The 14,716-nt window shown below is 39.3% G+C and overlaps 1 protein-coding gene across 1 annotated transcript in view; it reads left to right on the forward strand.

Moving 5' to 3' along the window:
* The window catches only part of SLC26A7 (solute carrier family 26 member 7), a 120,844-nt gene extending 108,245 nt beyond the window's left edge, over positions 1-12,599 (forward strand). The window contains exons 15-18 of the mRNA XM_040995162.1: positions 6,454-6,554; positions 10,774-10,828; positions 10,906-11,009; positions 12,564-12,599. Coding sequence (XP_040851096.1) covers positions 6,454-6,554; positions 10,774-10,828; positions 10,906-11,009; positions 12,564-12,599 — 296 coding nt within the window. The remainder of the gene's footprint in view (positions 1-6,453; positions 6,555-10,773; positions 10,829-10,905; positions 11,010-12,563) is intronic.
* The last annotated feature ends 2,117 nt before the right edge of the window (positions 12,600-14,716 follow it).

The raw sequence follows: 14,716 nt of genomic DNA on the forward strand, positions 1-14,716 counted from the left end.
TCAAGGTAGATGTGATCTCTCTTTCTCTCTCCTCTCTCTCTTCTCTCTCCTTCTCTATCTTCTGCCTCTCTTTTTCAAATAATTCAGTTAAAAAAAAAAAGCCCAATGGTTAAATTAATGATATCAAATCAATAGCTGACACCTAAAGGGGAAAAATAAATTCTAAATAAAATGATGCTTATCAAAACTTGGAATGATGCTAATACAGCAGTACTTTTTAAAATTTTACATAAGAAACTATATATTAGGAATGAAAGCAAAAAGTAGTAATTTCATTATCCATATAAGAATTCAAATAATGCAAAAAATTAATCAAATACAAGTAAAAAGGGGGAAATATTAAAGACCAACACAGAAACTGAACAGATGCGGAACGTATACAGGATTATCAGGCTCAAGAAACCCCTGAGTGATGGCCAAGTAGCAGTGCACAAGGCACTCGTGCGGCGGGGCTGAACTGAATTCTGAGCTCCTGATCTGGCTTGATTCAACCCCCACCACTGGATGCATTTGGGAAATGAAACAGAAGTTGGGAGAGCTCTCTTTCTCTCTCCCTGGAACACACACACACACACAGAAAGAGAGAGAGAAAGAGAGAGAGAGAGAGAGAGAGAGAGAGAGAGAGAGAGAGAGAGAGAGAGACTAGGTTGTAACTAACCAAGCATGGAAAAAAATTGCATGTCAAACCTAAGTAGCAAGTGTAGAAAAATCATTATTATTCATACAATTGATTTTACAATACATACAACACCATATTAAGTTGTGAGCATTGAATTAGTCTGATAAGCACAGTGTCAATAAGAGAAGCTAGTCAATGGGACACATTCTAGTCTCATTTAAACTTTAAAACATGCTAATTTTTCTGCACTATTGAAGACAATAAAAAGAAATCTCTGAGTATTTGTATCTGGAAATATATACAAAATTCTTCATAGAGTTTTGTTTTAATCTTGCCTAAGTTAGAAATATCTAAAATTATAGTACAATGGGTAAATAATATGTAGAATCTTTATGTAAGGGGAAATAGAAACCTAGTAACATTAATTGCATTATAGTGTATAATATATTCTAAATAAAAATATAACATGTAGAATAGAATAGAATTGGCTGGAAATGTTGGAATTAATATCTGTGTTGACCTACATAAATGGATGTAGCTCAAATGTCAATCTTTTTTTAAAGATTTATTTTTTATTTGAAAGTCAAAGTTAGAGAGATTTGTCCACTGGCTCGCTCCACAAATAATTGCAATGGCTAGGCCAACAGCAAGCAGCAAGAATCCTCCCAGGTCTGCCACCTGGTTGCAGGGCCCAGTGACGTGGGCCATCTTGCACTACTTTCCTAGGTGCATTAGTCGGGAGCTGCCTTAGACATGGAGGAGCCTGGACTGGAACTGGCACACAAACAGGATGCTGACACCACAGGTGGAGGCTGTATGTGCTGTGCCACAAGGCCAACCCCCTTTCTAATCTTTCCTAACTTCATGTAGAACATTTTGAACATATTACTGGCATAATCACCTTCCCATTCACCAAATCAACCTAATTGTATAAATTGCCCATTGTTTTCTGTAGTTGAAAATACAGGTTTGTTATTTAATAGATTTGGGTGATTAAAGTCTATAACACATCTTATGGACATTATACTTAAAATTTTGGAAGGCAGGGCTATATTCATTATAAAAGATCTAGAAGAATTTCTGGGGCCCTTCTGAATTTCTTGCCTCATGGCTCCATTCCTCATGTACAAACCAGCAGTAGGACATCTTCTTACCTTTTTCTGATACCTTTTTTTGACAGCACTTCTTTTCTGATTCTGAATTTCCTATTTGCCTCATTGAGACCATGTGATTAATCTAGCATAGACCCTATATCTCTCTATCTATATTTATTTTAACCAAAACTTTCTTTTGCCGCGGAAATAAAATGTTTCTGGGCTCTGGGGATTAAGATGTGGAAATCTTTGGGAGGTCATTATTTTATCATACTGAGTCGTGCATGCCTCCTTAGCTCTGTCTGCACATCTTCTCCAACTCTTGCAATACTTCAAATGATTAGTTTACCTAACGTATTTCCCTCTTTGGTTGTATTTTCAAGAAAGATGCCATTATTTCCCTTGTTCACCACTTATTCCCAGGGGTAAATCAATCTCTCTCTCTCCTTTTAGAGTTTACTTATTTTTATTGGAAAGTCAGATACACAATGAGAATTAAAGACAGAGAGGAAGATCCTCTGTCCACTGATTCGTTCCCCTAAGCAGCCACAATGGCCAGACCTGTGCTGATCTGAAGCCAGCAGCCAGGAACCTTCTGTGGATCTCCCACATGGGTGCAGGGTCCTGAGGCCTAGGGCCATCCTGGACTGCTTTCCCAGGCTACAAGCAGGGAGCTGGATAGGAAGCGGCGTCGCAGGGACTAAAACCAGTGCCCATATGGGATCTTGGTGCATGCAAGGCAAGGACTTTACCCGCTAAGCTACCGTGCTGCAGTCCCCACCCCCGCATCCGGGGTAATTCTTAAAGTAGACACTGAATGCATATAAATTAAAATACTGTGTGAATGAAGGAATGAAATATTCCTCGTGTGCTTTCCAAAGGTAGTGTTACAGTTTGCCCAAAATGTTTATTGCACCCTTATTTCCTAAGAAATTAGAGATGTGAATCAGCTTCTCAACAGTTAATTGATACCAACAGAAAATAGTTTCTTTAAAAAAGATTATGAGTGACTCACAGACTGTCGGCATGTTTTGAAGTATATGAAAGCTCTCCTAAATTATGTAACTATGAATACTTTTTAATTAAAGGAGTTAATGAATATTCCTCAGGAAAGAGCTGGCTTCCACCGTCTGGAGTTAATTGCAAACCCACACCTGATGGTTAATTTCTTTCTGAAATGTTGTTTTTTTGTAGATAAAGCTCATCATTTACCACATTCCACATGGGTGTAGATTAGTTGTCTCCATTGCACATGCTCCAAGCCTACCTCACTTTGCTTAAGGCAGGGCATTAGCTGTGCATTCACTTCCTCTTTTCTAGGGTGATGTGATTTTTATTACACTGTTTGATTTACTTGGAAACTTAGAACACAAGGTTACAGCCATAAAACCAGGACAATGGCAGAACTAAATGGATAATGTGTAATATAAAGCTTCTTTTAGGAAAGGTTTCAGGAATGTCTGTTCTGTTTACAAGTTTGTGTGAGTCAATTGGTAACTTTACCATTAAGGATGTCTGTTTTATTTAGAAAAGAAAATCATGAATTGTTTCTCTTAAAAGAGCTGACTTAAATTATTATTTACCATTAAATGGCATGGCTCTTTTCCCTTATTTTCTTTTGTTCAGTTTTTTTCTGAAAGTATACACATATTTGGTGAAAGTAATAGCAGGAGGAACTCAGTTGTAAAAACATAAAGAACAAAGCAAGACACAGTATGAATGCATTCTGTGACAAGGAAATTGTATCCGCTAGCAAAACCCAAGCTTTTCATAATCAAGCATCCATCAACACTTAAAGTATTAAGGAATCATAAGAAAATAAAGCAAGTAGAATTTAGAAGTTATGGATAAGACAGGCTAGAAAAGAAAAATCAGTTTTTTCTGAAAGAATTTTAAATACCTTTTATTTACCACTTTCCAATCATTTGGAGATAAATCTCTGGATTACATAGATGTGGATTCTTTTGCACTGCAGTATTTCTAGGTTCAAAATACCTGTTAGGTTTTCTGGTGATCTAGCAGTGATAACCCGAACTATTGAGTTGAGCAAAGGTCTTGCTTTATTTCACTGGGTAAATGTACTGTAATCAAATGCCTGTGCCTGTCCAGGTAAGTTGTGATCATTATTTTTTTATGTGATGTAATTTGCCATCTTAGGCCAATGGAAGCATAGCTTCAATCTCTACTCATTATTTAGCTTCCCTTCCCCAGAGGAAACAGAAGGCACCCCTGGGGTGCCCATCACATTGTTGGCCCTCATTCATTGCTGGTAGAATGGGAGAAGGCGGAGTTTGAGTTCTTACTCTCTCATTAGTGTCTAATTAGGAGTGTCCATATGGCTGGGATATTTATAAATCTATATTGTTTGGAACCTGTAGAATCTTACACCTTTTTCAAACCTACCCTTTCTTGCATAAAACATTTGCAGGTCACTGTAATAATACTTCTCCTTTATAATAGCCCAACTCTTTCTCATTTTATCATTTTTAATCTGTCATTTACACTCTAGTGCTGTCCTTGGCACTCAAGAATATTATAAGCTCCTTGATAAAGGAAATAGAATCTCACACATATTTATTACCATCCACTGCATCTAAAAATTTTTCTAAGATATAGTATGTACTATGTAGTCATTGTTCCAGATAACAGACATTAATTTGGACCTAAAGGTTGAACTTGCAGGGAATATTCCATACTTCAGCATCACTTTTCAAAGACCTTAAAATCCATGCGTAGTCTTTCTGTTTTTACTGTTAACATCTTTATAAAATTATCAAGAACAATTTTGTGATTTTCACTTGATTAGTTTTATATCTAGACAGTAGTCATTTGCATATATATATATATATATATGCTGTATTTTCTTCTTCTTTACATACTGAGAAATAACCATAGGTGTACTATTTAATAGCCAACATAAGGGAAAAGACTGAGAACTTTGAGTGGCAAAATTATTCCCATTAACATTTTCAAGTTATTTCCTACTAGCTAATAAACTTGTTTGGTAGAATTTCTCTACTATTGGCGTGAGACCATGTGGCCTGTTACTCATGAGAAACATTGTCATCTCTCACTTGAGCATTGTACCATAGAGACGGTAAACCAAAATGACAAAATGGACTCTTTTTTTTAAGATTTTATTTTATTTTTATTGGAAAGTGAGATATACAGAGAGGAGAGACAGAGAGAAAGATCTTCCTTCCAATGATTCACTCCCCAAGTGAGCGCAAAGGCCTGTGCTGTGCTGATTCGAAGCCAGGATCCAGGAACTTCTTCTGGGTCTCCCACACGGGTGCAGGATCCCAAGGCTTTGGGCCGTCCTCGACTGCTTTCCCAGGCCACAAGCAGAGAGCTTAATGAGAAGTGGGGCTGTCGGGATTAGAACTGGCGTCCATATGGGATCCTGGCGTATTCCAGGCGAGGATTTTAGCCGCTAGGCCATGCCGTCGGGTCCTGACAAAATGGACTCTTAAGAAAAGTGTTTGGGAGAAGTGAAGGAGGCTACGATAGCTGGTGAATTCAGAAGCAGTTTAACTATGAACCAAACGACACTTGATTTTCCAGTCCCTTACACAGAACCTTACAAGGACAAGCCTCAGCAAGGCAACTTTTTCTAAAGTATGGCTCCTTCCCATTGTGCAAATTTCAGTTATTATCAAGCAAAACTCTGTCACTGGAAGCACTCTTTAAAGAAGGGGATGATTGTGGAAAGCACACTATTTGTAAATTTTTTATTTATTATTTAAAAAATATTTCGATTAATTTTATTCTTATTGGAAAGTCAGATATATAGCGAGAAGGGTCTTCCATCTGCTGATTAACTCCCCAAGTCGCAGCAACAGTCAGGGATGCACTGATCCAAAGCCAGGAGCACAGAGCCTTTTCTAGTTCTCCCCATGAGGATGCAAGATCCCAGGGCATTGGGACTACCTTCACTGCTTTCCCGGACCACTAGCTGGGAGCAGGATGAGAAGCAGGGCTACTGGGACTAGAACCGCGGCCCATGTGGTATGCTGGCATGTTCAAGGTGATGCCTTTAGCCACTAGGATGCCACACTGGGCCTGAAAAGCACAATATTGAGAATGTCTCAAGGCCTAAGTTTTTGTTGGTAATGAGTGCTAACTTGCAAGATGTCCTTTTCAAAGCATGTGATCTTACTAAGTGTCAGGTTTGCTTGTCTGGCAACTAGCCTGTCCTGTTTTTGTCTCTGATTTACGGTAACACCCTGAAATAAAACTCTAGTCATCAAAACGCAAGGTTCAGGAACAATTAGTAGTTAACCCAAAAGTGTAAGAAATAAGAAATATTCAGATTTATTTCTTTGAATGTTAGAATTGAGTTTGAAATTAGAGTTGAGAGAGAGGGAAGAGAGAGAGAGAGAAAGAAATTCCATCTGGTGGTTCATTCCTCAAATGGATGCAATGAGCAGGGCAGGGTGCAAGGCAGGAGGCAGGAGCTTCATCCAGGTTTTGTACACGCATGGCAGAGGTCCAAACACTTGGGCTATCCTCTGTTACTTTCTCAGGTTCAACAGCATCGAGTTAAATTTTATGCAGAGAAGCCAGAACTTTAACGAGCACCTATATGTCATTCTCATGCTACACCACAAGGCCAGCCCCAAAGTGTTCAAATTTAGTGGCGATATGCATTAGGCAGTGTCGTCTTCCCGCCAATCAGCAAATTCAGCAGCGATAAAGGCCAGGAGTTCTCTCTAACAGTGGTCTCTGTTCTTCCTACAGAAGAAACTTTGCAGCCCTTCCCTCCTGAGAAGTGTTCACTGATCCTGGACTGCAGCGGATTGGCCTTCTTTGACTCTTCTGCAGTCTCTGTGCTGGTTGAGGTATTTTTACAGCCTGGGTTTGGACTGAGACCTTGGGGTCCCTTCAGTAACCAGGATTTCACCTGTCCCTCTCAGCTCAGCATCTTGAGCCTGCTTATTTCCACACTCATGTTTCCCTCTTCTTAGCCAAGGACGTGGACTTTTTTCTTTTCTAAGACATTTATTTTAATTGGAAAGGCAGATTTACAGAGTGAACGAAAGCCAGAGAGAAATAACTTTCCATTGGCTGGTTTATTCCTCAAGTGGCCACAATGGCCAGAATTGTGCTGATCCAAGGCCGGGGCCAGATGCTTCCTCCAGGTTTCTCATGCAGGTGCAGGTTCCCAGGACTTTAAGCCATCCTTGACTGCTTTCCCAGGCTACAAGCAGGGCGTTAGATGGGAAGTGGAGCAGCGTGGACAGGAACTGGCATCCAAGGCAATCCTGGTGCTTGCAGGGAGAGGACCAGGCAATTGAGCCATCACGCCATGTCTCCCCGCCCCTCCCCACTTCCCCACCTAGGGCATAGGTTTTATGCTTCCTTCTGTGTAGGCTCGTTTTCAGACTAAGTTTCCAGTTTTACACACATGCGGGTGTCAGAAGTGAAGGTATTTATTCACAATCCATGGGCTTGACATATCACTGAGCCCGGTGTCATTTCCACTCTCTGCAGGGCCCAACGCAAGGACTTGTCTCTGTCCCCTTGGGTGACATTGCCACCTTCTATGGTCTCCATGATTTATGTGTGCAAAACAAACAACTTCATTGGATTGCTTCTTTAAAATGAATGTAGCTCACAAACACCTGTTTCCCACAGATTAGAAAACTACTTCATGCTGCCAATTCAGAGAAAGCAGATATATTTACGAGAGCTGCTCTGCCCTTGGGTTTTACACTATGTCAGGAAGAAATGGACTCTCTTCTTTCCTTCTGCCCTTTTCCTAATGCCCCCATTGGCTGGGGAGGAGGATGGTGTTCTAGGCATCTTCCAGCCCTGGTGTCCTAGGTCCTCTGCACACTTATGAGCATGCCACTCGGCTGCCTGTGTTCAGGTGCTTGATACCAAAGCTTTCTTACCCTGCCTGGCCTCCTACAGCACCCACCCGCAACTGAAACCTCTGTTGAAACTATGAAACTGGAGCTCTTTCAAGGCCCATCTCTTTTACTGTCCTCTACAAATGTTCCTTTTAGCAGAGTCCCCAAATGCCAGCTTACTCGCAGCTCAGTGAAGCTGCTGTGTTTTGTCTGGGTCCCATCACATTGTGACCCTAGAAGGCTTTGTGGCAGGTCGGAGGGCCACCCTCATTTGTTCTGCTTCTCCCAGAGATTTCAATTGTGGGCTGTGTGAACTTAGTCACTCTCATATTCTTGCCCAGTTTACTTGTAATAGATGGAGTTGCCTTTTATTAGCAGCTCTTCATTGATAGAAATAAAAATCCAACACCACCCTTTTAGGAGTTGAGATCAGAAGTCCTAGAATGGTACCTTCACAGAGTGGAATTTGGTATTTTCTTGCAGCGTTGCACGCCTTCTATCTCTATTCATTCTTGGTTTAGTTGTAGAAATTTCTGCCTTTCAAATCCAACGCAATGCATAGGTCAACGCTGGGCAATTATGACAGCTGGTATACGTAAGTCCAATGGTGAAGAAGTCTCAGTCTAGGGGGCTGGAGAAATCATCTCACATGTATGGATTTTGGTTTATTCATTTGTGAAAATGAGGGGCTGATTTGTTTCAGGATTATCAGGTATTTGGAAAGCAAACAACTAAGTGAAACAATTGATGTTAAAATATCTTAGATCTTGTATCCAGTGACTATTTTTAATGAGTTAACATTTCCCCCCTATACTATACTCTTATTTTCTTTTGGGTTACTTCAAAATCTTTCCAAAAGTGAGCATATGATTCCATTCCAATTCTTATTTTCTTACCACTAAACACGGATTGTATATACATAGGCCCTTGGCGCTCACGCTGCTTGATTGGGCATTCAAGTTTTACTCTGTGCCACAAACATGTAGAACCTGAGTGCCTCTTGGAGCTGTGTATTTAAATTAGCCCTCACTGTCTCAAGTCTCTTTCAGGATCATCATTTTAAACCATTTCAGGTAAATTCGTTGCAGATAGTCTAAAGCTCATGTTTTGAGGAAGGTTAAACTAGGATTTCCTGCTAGGGCATTTTTTTAAGTCAATTTCATTAATTTTTTTTTGTCTGAAGTTATTATCTGCCCTCTCTGGGGCAGTGAAAAATAGGACTCTAAGTTATGAAAGAGAAGAAAATGATTTCCTATTGCCGATGAGTTTAGGATTGATGGCCAGTTTATGAGCCTAGACTTGTTGGGAAAGACTGTGTTGTTTTTAAGCTCTCATTCTAGTGATGATAAAATTGAAAACAATGAAATAAACAGAGAAGGTAAAATGTTTCCATTTATTTTTAATTTAAAAAATGACCTTTGTGACCATTTTCCAAATTTGTGCCTACAAAACAAGGACTTTTGAATTAATTTTCTTACATATGAATTTTTGATATCTTTAAAGACTTAATTATTTTTATTGGGAAGTCAGATATACAGAGAAAAGGAGAGACAGAGAAGAAGATCTTCCATCTGCTGATTCACTCCCCAAATGGTCGCAATGGCCGGAAGTGAACTGTTCCAAAGGCAGGGTCCAGGAGCCTCTTCTGGGTCTTTCATGTGGGTGCAGGGTCTCAAGGCTTTGGGCAGTCTTCCACTGCTTTCCCAGGCTATAGCAGGGAGCTTCCTGGGAAGTGTAGCAGCTAGAAATGAATTGACAGCCATAAGGGATCCTGATGCATGCAAGGTGAGGGCTTTAGCCACTAGGCTACCGTGCCTGGCCCAATGTTCCCTTTAATGTCCTTAATTCACTTTGCTTCATATTTGTTATAATAACATGATGACACGTACTAAGTGTACAGAATTTAAAGAGAGATTCACCCTGGATCCACATATTAGCTGTCCATGTCTTAATGTGCACATAATGCCATAGCAGTTTATTTTTAGGCTTGACCACTGTGACAACAGTCCCAGGACTTCTCAGCTGTACACGGCTCCCTACCTCCTCACCATACCTCCTGTGCTGCTGTATTAGTTGTTATAGCACAGGAAACATTTCTTCTTGGAGACACAAGTTGAAGAAGGGGCAGTGACTTCCACTTATTTTTTGACGTGGGACACTGGAGAGGTCAGTGAACTGGAGATTATGCTTATCAGCGTCCACAAGCCATGCACAGCAATGTGTTTGTACTTCATTGAGCTTAAGGAAAAGTCAAACACTGAGAGGTCACCTTGAGTTGGCTGTTTTATTCTACAGAGCCAGGAACCATTTATTCAAGGCCCGATTCCCAGTCCATGCATTTTTTAATTCATTGTTTGCTTGTTCATTTATGCCCAAAGTAATACACAGTTCTTCACAGTTGTCACAGAGAAAGAATTGCTCACTGCTAGAGGGATAGGAGAGAAATGTTGGATGGATCATGCATTCTGTTACACTGCATTATATACAGCTTTTAATACTTTGTGTGTAAGATGTACCACTTCTGAGTAACCAAGTCCACCCTACCGTAACTAATATTTCTAGATTTACTTTCATTGAATTTCACGTATTGACTTTTGGTGAATTTAAGATCAGAGCCTTCCATATGTGGTTTCTACTGAAGATTTTCTGGACCTTTAAGGAGGCAGGATTCTCAACTATGCCAAGCTAATTAGTGAGGATATTTCATTTTGATGGATCTTTAGCCAAGGAAGTGGGGTGACCAAACTTGGTTTGAGAACTAGTGAAGTTCTCAGCTGACCACTCATAGATGCTATCCTACGGAGCCCTGGAATAAGCTGAAATCATTATTAAATACCGAAATAAGATGGCAAGGGTCATTACTTTTCACAAATGATCTTCAACTTCTCATAGAAAAGGCCGTCTTATCTCATTCTAACAGGGTGGGGGAGCGAGTGCTTTTACCTTGCAAGATAAAGTGGAAAATGCAAGCAGCCAAATTCAGATTCTGTGTGTTCTCTGCTGTGTTGATCTTGGCCTTCTCAGTACTGGCCAAGGTCTGCCCAACAGTGTAACAATGCCTCCCTCTGGTGGTTTGACTTCGGAAGCATGGTCTCTTAACTAAAAACATCTTTTCTGCTGTTCTTATTACCCCTTGCTGCCAGTTATCTTACATTAGTTGTTGCTATACTTAACACAGGATAACCAACTCAAAATATCCTTGCAGGTCTACATGGACTGTCAGACCAGGAATGTGGATATATCGTTAGCCAATTGCACAGGTAATGCAGAGTCCTTGGCTATCTTTCAACACAATTCTGCCACTCTGTTTTTATAAACAACATGTCCTTTCTTGTAGCTTCCTTGACAAAAGCAATGGAGTACTATGGAAACCTAGACTTGGAGAAACCAATTTTCTTTGAATCAGTGTCTGCTGCAATAAGAAACAGCTATTCAAATAAGGTGAGTGGATAAAATTGACTTTTAGGAATGATAAGAGACATAAGAATACAGAACCATGGGTTTTGCAGGCCGTTTTAAAGTAAGATTCTATCCTTCTGCCATCTAAAAATCTGTCAAAGTCAGTTTTTACCACAGATTCACCTGCTGTAAGAGAAGAATTCTGTTTCTTCCTTTCTTGGACTGGTTATGAACTTTTAAAGATAATTTGGATTCTTTAACAATGTTCCAAGGTGTGTGTGTGTGTGGTAGGGGGGCATCTGGCCTGTAGGCTATATAAGGCCCATAAAATGGTTTGGCCTGTCCCTGCCAAGGCAGCCTTAGGTGGGACTCCAAATTTAATGTAAATAATGTATTGCAGGCCAATTTTAAATTAAGTTAAAAATACAAATTTATTATGTATTTTAAAAGCAGGGTTGGACACTGACTTAGGGAGATGGAGAGGAACAAGGAGATATCTTTTATTCACTACCTAAATGGCTTCAGTAGCCAGAGTTGGTCCAGGATGAAATCATTAGCACGGAACTCCATCCACGTCTCCCACATGAATGAAGGCGCCGAGTCCCATTTTCTGCTGCTCTCCTGGGTGCATTAGCTGTATCATAATGAAGCAGCTGGGACTTAAAATGCCTGTAACCAGACGTTCTTCACCCCTGCAGCAGTAGCACTGGTAAAACTACACTCAGGTCGCGCAACAGATGGACGTGTAACCCACAGCACCACAATGTTAGCCCCTTAAGTTTATAGCTTCGAATGCCCTACAAATGACTCTTGGCAGATGAGTGATTCTCTGTCTGGAGAATTTGGTGATCGTCTATCTAGAGTGAACCGTTTGCCCTCATACTTCGTGCAGGATTTGCTGCCTTACAAATTTGAATCCAATGCGCAGATTTCACTCCTCATTTGATGCCATTGTCTCTAAGTTTAGTTTGATTCCCTTCATTAGAAGCATTATTTGTGGAGTCTACTGCTCATATGATCAGAAATGTTAAACTTATCCCCCAAATGCTTGGATTTAAGGTTTGGTTTTATGACTGTTCCTAGAACTCTGATTTCCTATAATGTTTGGTTTGACTTTTACGTTCTTGTCCTTTCCTCATCTCTGGAGGAACATTTGGTGTCGGTAAGGTTAGCATTATTACATTCCATGAGAACCGCATGTATTTATGAACTAATAACAGTATGGTTATGAAGATAATCATGATGATGATGATGATATAAGTAGCATGAACTGAGTGCTCACTATGTTAAAGGATTTTTCTCAAATTAATTAGCTAAATTGGGCCACAGTTTTATATCGCAGATAATATTATTGAACCCATTTTTAGAAACGGGAAAATAAATGAAGTCACATCATTTCAAAGTGATGCAATGAGTCTCCAAGTTAACATGCTGGCCTTGGACGTGTAGTGTTAAATTGCTCATTTTTGTGACCTCACAGAATACCTTTCTTCTCAGCATGACTGGGCAGCTTGCTTTCACTGACTGATTTCACTGTGGTACTGATTCAGGAGTGGAGTGAGTAGCATATGCTTATTTCTTTCTCTTCCATTTCAGAATTTGAACAAGGTCAGTGACCACAGCGAAGTGTGAGACCATTTTGTTGCAGCACATCTGTTATCTTCTGCAGGTGCCTGAGGAGGCCAAATACTGGCATCTTGCACATTCTTTGGTTTATATCCTACCGATAACCTGTAATATGAAGCAGGATGTGACTTAGCATTAGTACCTGAACATCCACCGACTGAGATATGCCAATAGATTTCCATAGCCTTTATGAGTAAGCAGGTTCACTGTTTATGTAAAATCAGCATGCATGTAATTTTCATATACTTATGAGTAAACGTGATTTTATTTCCTATGGCTGCAATATGCTGTGTAGTTTTGTGTCTGTTTTGCTATAGGTTAACTGTAAAAATGATACACACTTTAGTCATGAGACTCGAAACATTTATAAGCCATTTGTAAAAACTGAGGATCACCTGTAACATAAAACAACTTGCCAAATGTAAAATTTTCTATTCCCTCACCCCCCAAAAACATTGAAATATCAGTCAGGCTAAGTAGTGTTTTATATAACAGGAAAATAAAATTACCAGGAAAACAAACAAATGACACACTAGACATTATGTATTTTTATTGAAATAAGTCCATTTTTGAGGTATTCAGGTGGAAAGTGTTGTAGTGATAAAAAAAAATATTGATCTAAGTAAATTTTGTTATGAACAATGAAAATGCTTGGGATATTCATTCCAGATAAATCTAAACTCTCATCTCCACATCCCCCACACACATCTCCCCAACATAAGTGTCTTTATTTTCTGCTTGAGTTTTTTCGGAGCCAGAAATATGAAAATTGCCTGTTTTGTATTTTTTTACATGCATCTTTTTAGATTAGGAAATACCAGTAGGATAGCCTTACGCTATTCTGACGTAAGATTAACTGTAGTAATTTTGAACTTTCTGATTTCAGAGAGACATCAATAAAATGCAGTATACTTACCTCTCCGTATTGCTCTGTAGCAGGGCTCTGTGGGTTTTTAGTAAAGGAGAGCTTGATATGATTATGTGTAAGCTCGTGCATATGACAGGATAATTAACCAAGAGGTACCTAAATCAGAAAGGGTTCTACAAGGTATGGTTTTCATGCTTGTATATATTTTCAGTCATACACAAGTACATAAAGTTTTATACTTTAACAAGTTGATTTACCTAGGAGGAAATCTTCCTTTCAAAAATGCACATGCACAAGTAATTATTCTCACATCAACAATTATTTTTCAGTCTTAATTATATTTCACTGTTGTGCAAATTGCCAGAGTAAGAGAAAGCAAGGTACTTTAAAGTGAGTTTGATGCAAGCACTGACAATAAATTAAAGATTGTTCATTTAGGTGATTTGAAGACATCTATAACAATAAATTCTAGTGCCTGCCCGCTGACAGACTATACTGATCCCTAGCAAAGGGGTGGTAAACATTCATCCGGCTGTTAATTTTAACTTTAATTCCTACATGGAAAAATACAGTAAAATGGAAGGGGAAACATTTCCTGTAACTTGTTCAGCCATTTAGAATACTCTATTACAAACATATTTTCAACACCTTCGTTACTAATTTGGATTGAAACAAACGAGGACAAATCCCTTTCTGTAAGTCACTGTTCCAGGGAAAGGTGTACAAAATAATTGGAGGCAAAATTTTCTTAGAGAAAGAAATGTTGCTAGGCTTTGTCCAATTAAATTACTCAATTGGAAGATGTGATAATATTCACCATCCCTAATCCATTGGTCACTGGCAGACAAACATGAATCAAAGGGAGTCAAGAAAAGAAAATATCTTGTGCCAAATATAAATTGATATTTTGATATGCATTTTGGCTTATAATTGAATGGATGCACTGCAGGCATTTTCTAATTTGTTGGAGATTATGGACCATGGATGACATTAAAATCATTGTGGTTATTCTAGTTTTGTGTCAGAGCTAACAGAGTTTTTCTAAGTAGTTGTATCTGAATTAATTTTAGTGCTCATAGTAGAAATGTAATGGTTAAAATTTTCAAGCCAGTAATTAGAGTGTCAACTGTTTATGCTGTATTCAGAGGAAGACCAAGCTGTAGGTTGTAGGTATACGATCCTTTGTGCTAAGACTTCTTTTGCACAGCCAAAGCAAAGTCCCTAGAATTGACTTCTGAGAGTTCACAAGCTAAAC

Source organism: Ochotona curzoniae, unplaced genomic scaffold (genome assembly GCF_017591425.1).
Source record: "Ochotona curzoniae isolate NIBS_2020 unplaced genomic scaffold, NIBS_Ocur_1.0 contig_1071, whole genome shotgun sequence".
Lineage (NCBI taxonomy): Eukaryota > Metazoa > Chordata > Mammalia > Lagomorpha > Ochotonidae > Ochotona > Ochotona curzoniae.